Here is a 7,088-nt window from a genome sequence, read left to right as displayed (position 1 = left end):
GAAACTCGTTCTCACTGTTATTGAAGTTTTTTCACAATTTTGAAACTTCTCTTCTCAGGATGCTAGAAATAAATCTAATTTAATCGCCTATTTAAAAGAATAAAGTTCCAGGTATAGTAAGAACCCGCTAAAAAATTCATTAAACTAAAGAGTAAGGAGTGTAGCTTAGCAGTATGCTAGGTACGACAATTAAAATCGGACTGCATTTATCTGCATAAACTCAGGATATTTAACCCCGTCATAGAAATTATTGGATGAGAAAAAGTGTCATAGATACAACACAGTTTCTAATAAGGTGTATCCATTCAGATGATTGTTGAAAAACTTTTAGAATATATAGCTGTTGTAAAGAAATTCCTTCCATTCGATCACTGACTGTAATGATGCTATATGATATTAATTGAAAATAACGCTAAAAGACCTATATTATTTACAAAAGTTAGATTTATTTTTAAATCGACCTTATTGTAAATAGCTAGCGAAAACAAACAAAAAGGATAATTCAGTGTTTACATATGAATTAAATATGTATATACATTCCATAATTCAACCTACGCAAACAAAATCGGCAAAAAGTAATAACTGCGTGAAAACCGCAGATACAAATGATAATCATTTAGAATAATAATCATAAACACGATTCATTTGATCTGAATTATCTAATTACTTTAGTAATAAGTATATATCATTATATTTACATATAAACATTTACTAATAAATAAATACATGCTTTTCTAACACTATTAAATCTACAAAATAAATAAATTATGCATATCTAAATTATAATACAGGCGTAAAATGATGAAATATTTTCATGCATGTATATGTACATACATACATACATACATACATACATACATACATACATACATACATACATACATACATACATACATACATATATACACTATAACTAGGTAGAATAAACATGTACGCATTGCGAATAGCATACATGCATAAAATACATACATATTTATATATGCAGACTTGAATGTATATACATACGCAACAATCTAAAATTTATTTTTTTAGAGATGGTGGTATAAACGGTAGATGCCCATCGTATTTTTTATTGCGATCTTTACGATATGGGTCTACAAACAAAAACAAAACAATAAACTGACATAAAAAAAAGAAATTCAAGTGAGATATAAAAATTAATAATGTTCATCGAGAGCAGAAAATTGAATAAGGGAATATTATCAAATAGATTCAATATATCATCAGGTTAGAATTATTGTGTTCTATCTCCCATTTTAAACGTTGAAAGAAAGTTTTTGAATTTTTCTATAAGTAAAAATTACTTAAAATTTTACTATTACTTTTTTAAGAAATAATAACTTATTCTTCAAATAATTTATATCTAAAGAAACTATTTAGAAAAAAAATTTTAAAAATAAAATGTATTTTAAAAGTAATCATTACTTAGTAAAATCAACAATTCATTTTCTCCCAACGTTTAAAATTGGAGATAGAACAAAATAATTCTAACCTGACGATGTTGGTTAAAGCAGCAGTTGTTTAGCTAAGTCATCAAAAAATAAAATCTATCGTCATGTTATTGTAAGTTAAATTTTTGAAATAAAAAATTGAAAATAAAATGGACAAATTTATCTAGTGGCAACTAAAATTGAGGCAGACTGCATCGCCTCATTGCAAATTTCAGTAATATGACCTAAAGAAGGTAGTCCACCCACACCAATTTATTTCTGTTCACTATCAAACCATTTTTGTTCAACATTTCTTCAACATGCATAAGTTCTCAATTTTAAATCTGAGTAATTGAAATTCAGTATAAAAAGGTTAATTTTAAAAAATCTTGATTCCTAATACCTTTATCAGGAACGGGTTGAGGTAAATCAACAAGATGGGGCAAATGATTATTTTGAAATTGTGACAGCTTTGACGCTCGCATTTCTCTTGTCTTAATACAAAATTAAAAAGAATGTTGTAAATTGAATATTTCGCATCAACTGATTTTATTAGGAAATACTATTTAAAAAGAAAAACTTTGAGTCTAAAAATTTAATACTTAATAACTGCACCTAGAGGCTGTGCATTTTTTTACCTTATAAGATGTTCTGTCTGCTTTTTGAGATTTATTTACAGCCAAAAGTCCCTAGTAGTGAAATAATAAAACATAATATAACTTGTATTTGTTTCCTTAAACAAATAATTATCACTGCTATTCAGAACGTATATTCAAAAAAAATTAAATGAAATCTTAAACCTGCATGTCTTGTTCAAAATGCTCTTTAAAGGCGTGATCAAAATAGTCATGTTCAAGTAGTTCAGCACAAGATAACCGTTGAAATGGTTCCATAACAAGACAGCCCTACAAAGATCATTGAACAGCTTCACTTACAAATATGAAGCAACGTGAGAAAAAAAAAAAGCTGAAAAATATGATTTAATAAATTTAGATTTAGGAAAATTTAGCAGTGTTAAGAAAAATGTTACTTTTAAAAAGTTCAACGCTTGACGTGAAGTTCCCAAAAATCTATGCTCCAAAGGATTCTAAATAATCAATTCAAACAAAACGATGCTTAATTATTGGTCAGTAAAAAAAAAACACACACGACACAATAATAAAAGGTAGAGAACACTTTACTCTGAGAACTTTAATTTTTATTTTTTTAAATTTACCATTCTATCGCAATCAGGTATGGTAATTCCTCTAAAGAACTGATTGTTTTTAAATATGTCTACGTGACGAGGTATTAAATCACCTAAAGAAAATCAAAAAATTTTTTATAGAAGACATTGTTTTTTAAGATCTTTCCATACCAAGTAAATTAAGGTCACATGCATCCTCTCAGATTTTGGTATTAGGTGTGATTCAGTACTGGATTGCACCTTAAGTGAAAGCATATAGCAATAACTGAAGTTATTGAGAAGAAATGCTAGGGATTATCTTTTGAGATTAAAATTTTTTCTAAAGATTTTTTAGATTTCATTTTATTGATATCAGCCAAAAAAAGAGAGGGGAAATTTAGAGAATGGGAAAATCTGGTAATTGACAAAAGTATCTTGAAATTGGTAACTCTTCAGCTGAAATACTTTTTGTAAAAGCAATAAGATAAGTACAAAGAACTAAAGTTAAAAGAAGTAAAGGATTTTTAAATATTCCTTTGTTTTTGTTTTTGAGAGAGATTATCAATAAACCACAAATCACAAATAAGAAATAATCTTGCTTTGATGACCACAAAGTTCATATAATTGTAGCTTTGTTGTAATCTAAGTATTAGTAAATATTTTTATTAAGACAAAAAGATTAAAAAAAAAAATAACCTAAAGTCTTTTTTATTAGGTACAGTTGATCAACATCTGATTTGCCTGGCCATAGAGGTTGGCCAGAGAGTAATTCAGCAAAAACACAGCCAATAGCCCACACATCAACAGGAGCACCATATTGTGTATCACCAACAAGTAGCTCAGGAGCACGATACCATCTAGTAGCAACATAATCTGTATACTCATCTGATGGGCCAGCTGCAATCAGAAAAGTAATAAGTAAATTCTCAGACATAACTAGCACCAAAAACAGTTACCTTAAAGTTTAAATAAATGCCTAACTAATTTAAAATAATTTTGGTATTTACTGAGTAGTCGTGCAAATCCAAAATCACACAGCTTCACTATTTTTTCTTTTGTAATTAAAATATTTTCAGGTTTGACATCACGATGTATGCACTAAAAATAGCACAAAATTTGATACTTTTAAAAATGATAAGATAAACTTTAATCTTAGCTAAATAGAAAAATGCATTTAATAATCTACCTTGTGTTGATGACAGAATGCAACTGCTTTAAGAACTTGATAAATAATCTTCTTGATTGCATTTTCGGTAACTCTAAAATATTTACATTCTAAAAATGTTAAAATTAGATGTTTAAATTTATACAAGCCTTAAAAAATAAATGACAATTAAGAATAACAGCTTAAGTTTACACACTCTAGAATAAAAAAAAAATCATTCATATTTAAAACTTTTTTAGTTTTTTTTTTTTAATTTATACATTTATTTTACCAAAGAAAAACAATATGAAAAAAGAACAATTCTTGAAACTATTAAAAATTAGTACCTTTTACTTATTAAACAATATGGCAGCAATAAAAAAACATGGCACTAAAATTTTGGTTTTAAAATCAACATTTTAATTGGAATATGAAATGGTTAAGATAAAGAACACAATTTTACAAAAATTTATGTGGGATGATAGAATGTTGCAGAAGTATTTATGGATCATAAATTTATTAACAATATATAAATTATAATTTTTTTTCAATAAGTATTAATCATTTTTATTACTACTTAACTTTTTAAAAAACCAGTAAAAGAAAAAAAAAAAGAACGAAAAAAAAAAAAAAAAAAAAAAAAGGAACAAACCCATTTGGATGAGCTTCAAGCTCATTGAGGACAGTGAAATCGCAAAATTCAAAAACAAGATGAAGTTTTCTTTTGCGTCTAAACACTTCTAACAAGTTTACTAGATTTGGATGCTTTAATTGCTGAAATAATAAAAATTGAAGAATTATTTTATATATAAATATATATATATATATATATAAAGATTTAAAATAATTTTATAAATAAACAAATTTATAAATTTTAAATATAAATATGATGAGTTGGCAATAAAAATGATGGAAGTTTACCTTTAACATTCTAATTTCTCTCATTGCAATTTTTCTAATTATTGGGTCATCTTCACTTTCAACAAATTTTTTGATTGCAACAACAGTTCCATTCTCGCGATTTCTGCATTTAAATACAACCCCATATGATCCTTCCCCAATTTTAGCTATCTTTTCATATTTCTCCATGATATTGTGCTGCCTGTGAGTTGTATTTCGTGTGGATTCATGCATTTGAATGATACAAATCACTTACAACACTTTCACAATCATTTTATACAATACTCTTGAATGCAATCATCAATATTGCATCAAATATTACAAATATGTGCATAAATTTGGATAAATTTTCTTGCACTTAAAGCAACTTTGAAAGAGATTTATACTTATCTGAAAGTGAAAATTAAAGCAAATAAAAACAACATAAACTATGTTGCAATGAACACAAAAAACTATTTCTAACCTATGTAATGAGTATCACATAAGCATGTAACAAAGAAGGAATGCAATGGTCAATAATGATTATAAACAAATATTATTGTAGATAACTCATTGTATCAGTGAACATATTTACCTTCTCGCAGTTCAATATTTGCTACCTAATGCTTAGTTAATCCTTGTTTCATATTTTTTAATGCAAGAGAGTTTTAGTTTTAAAAGTTTTTTAAAGTTATTTTTTCAAAGTGGTCAAATAGTCTTTCAAAAAAAGAAACACCTGTCACTAAAAACACAATATGAAAATACAAAATTGATTAAATACTAGATAAGATATTTGTAAATAAAAAAAAAAAAAAAAAAAGAAATATGAAAAAAACTTTAACAAAATTTCAAAACAAGAATACTTTTAAAAGTAATTTCCTTAAATTTATTTAGGAATTAACTTACTAACTTCAATAAATGAGTTTAAAATATGGCAAAATAAAATGAATGTATAAAAAACAAAAATAACTATTATGAACATTTGTACACACTTATAACTGTTACTAAAGAAAAGCATTAGCTATACATTATTTTACTGACAACTCATCAAAGCTACAATCCTAATCAAACTTATAAGTTTGGCATAAGTTTTGATTAATGAATAGTTGATTAATAACAACTTTTTTATTGTAGCATTATGCTACCTATTAGATAATTCTATAGATTCTAACTATACATATAAATAAGAAAACATACAATACTAGATGTGGTATTGTATAGTCGCATTTTTGAAATGACCAGATTTTGAACTGCGCATGAATTATCTTACAGCAATTGAAGTTTTGTATGCTCTTTTCTTTTTAAGCTTGGTCGTTGATAAAAAAAAATGTAATTCTGCAACTGTAATAAAAATCTTTAAAAAAAACAAACAAACAACAAAAATCATATAAAAGTGTATCGACGCATTTTTATAGTGTTACACTGCCATTCATTTTAGTAACTAGCTTATTCTTATGTCGATCAGCAATAAAGCTACTCATTCAGAATTCCATATTGATTTATATATTTACAAATTTTACTATGGGAACCGTATTAAGTTTTCCTCGCCTCGTTTTTTCGCACATGAAAAATAAATGTATATATATGTAAAATTATCAATGTTTCTATTCAGTTCAGAAAAAAACGATGCAGAAAAAAAAAAAAAAGTTGACATAAAATGCATCTCTTTAATCTTCTTTAATAAATGTTTAGCGGGAGTTTTTTTTTGAATTTTCATTTTTCATCTTTATGAAAAAAAGAAAAAAAAAAAAAAAATTTAGTAATTCACTCATAAAACGCCAAAATAAAATTTGATTAAATGTAACAGATGCTTCTTTTAATTTTTTTTGCCGTTCGCTTAACTTCTCAGTTTTTCTATTATTCATTATTTATTCTTTCTTTTTTATCGAATTCTTTTTCTATTTTGCTGAGGAGATTTTAGTAATAGAAGTTTTTATGACTCTCATTTCTGTTTTTAACTATGAAATAATGGAAAAACACTCTTAAGGGATAAAAAAAAGTCATCAACTGTTAAAATCAAAAGAAAAGTATTGCATAAGTATAGTCCACAAAATCAACCTGTAACAGTTTAGCTGATTTGGTATTAAATGCCAACTTAATATAATTTCTGTGTCACTTGTATCCTCCATTATTTTTGTTGTGCTGTTTTCTTCTACATCTCGAATTAAGGTTATTCGCCGGTAAAAAATCTAAAATCTAGAGTACCGTCAGCTGGTTACACTGGGGACTGCAGGGGTAACTTGGGACGAAAAGGTTAATTTACATTTAGCAACTTTGACAGTATTGTTATTCAATTTAATTAGTTTAAATAATTATTAAATGTAAAGAACTAAATAAACGTTTTCGTTCCAAGTTACCACCTGATATTGGAAGTATACCCTTTGATGGTAATAATAGTATAAAACCTGCATTGAACAACCAAAACAGCCTCTGCCCTAAATAAATAAATATATATTTAAAGCAATAAAAC

General features: G+C 26.4%; 1 protein-coding gene across 1 annotated transcript; it reads right to left on the bottom strand.

The window, feature by feature from the left end:
* Window positions 1-640: 640 nt before the first annotated feature.
* LOC145185227 (cyclin-dependent kinase-like 4) lies at window positions 641-6,111 on the bottom strand. The gene is made up of 11 exons (XM_090097125.1): window positions 4,661-6,111; window positions 4,392-4,513; window positions 3,782-3,854; window positions 3,603-3,693; window positions 3,292-3,492; window positions 2,647-2,729; window positions 2,461-2,517; window positions 2,231-2,335; window positions 2,069-2,119; window positions 1,834-1,924; window positions 641-1,094 (listed from the first exon to the last, which is right to left on the bottom strand). The coding sequence occupies exons 1-11, from the start codon at window positions 4,871-4,873 to the stop codon at window positions 1,021-1,023; spliced, it is 1,161 nt and encodes a 386-aa protein (XP_089953251.1). The 5' UTR covers window positions 4,874-6,111; the 3' UTR covers window positions 641-1,020.
* Window positions 6,112-7,088: the final 977 nt, after the last annotated feature.

This window comes from Hydra viridissima, unplaced genomic scaffold, assembly GCF_058129835.1.
Source record: "Hydra viridissima isolate aposymbiotic clone 2 unplaced genomic scaffold, HvirCarnegie_v1 scaffold_9, whole genome shotgun sequence".
Lineage (NCBI taxonomy): Eukaryota > Metazoa > Cnidaria > Hydrozoa > Anthoathecata > Hydridae > Hydra > Hydra viridissima.
The sequence above is the reverse complement of the archived record's forward strand: the minus strand, read 5'-3'. Positions and strand labels throughout refer to the sequence as shown.

What these genes read in the sequence shown, in the direction of transcription:
- LOC145185227 (XM_090097125.1), bottom strand. Translation starts at nt 4,873, where the DNA reads ATGCATGAATCCACACGAAATACAACTCACAGGCAGCACAATATCATG. An exon ending in GAGAAATTAGAATGTTAAAG is followed by an intron (nt 4,514 to 4,660) that starts GTAAACTTCCAT and finishes TTATTATTTCAG; the next exon opens with CAATTAAAGCATCCAAATCT. An exon ending in TACCTGATTGCGATAGAATG is followed by an intron (nt 2,518 to 2,646) that starts GTAAATTTAAAA and finishes TTGATTATTTAG; the next exon opens with AATCCTTTGGAGCATAGATT.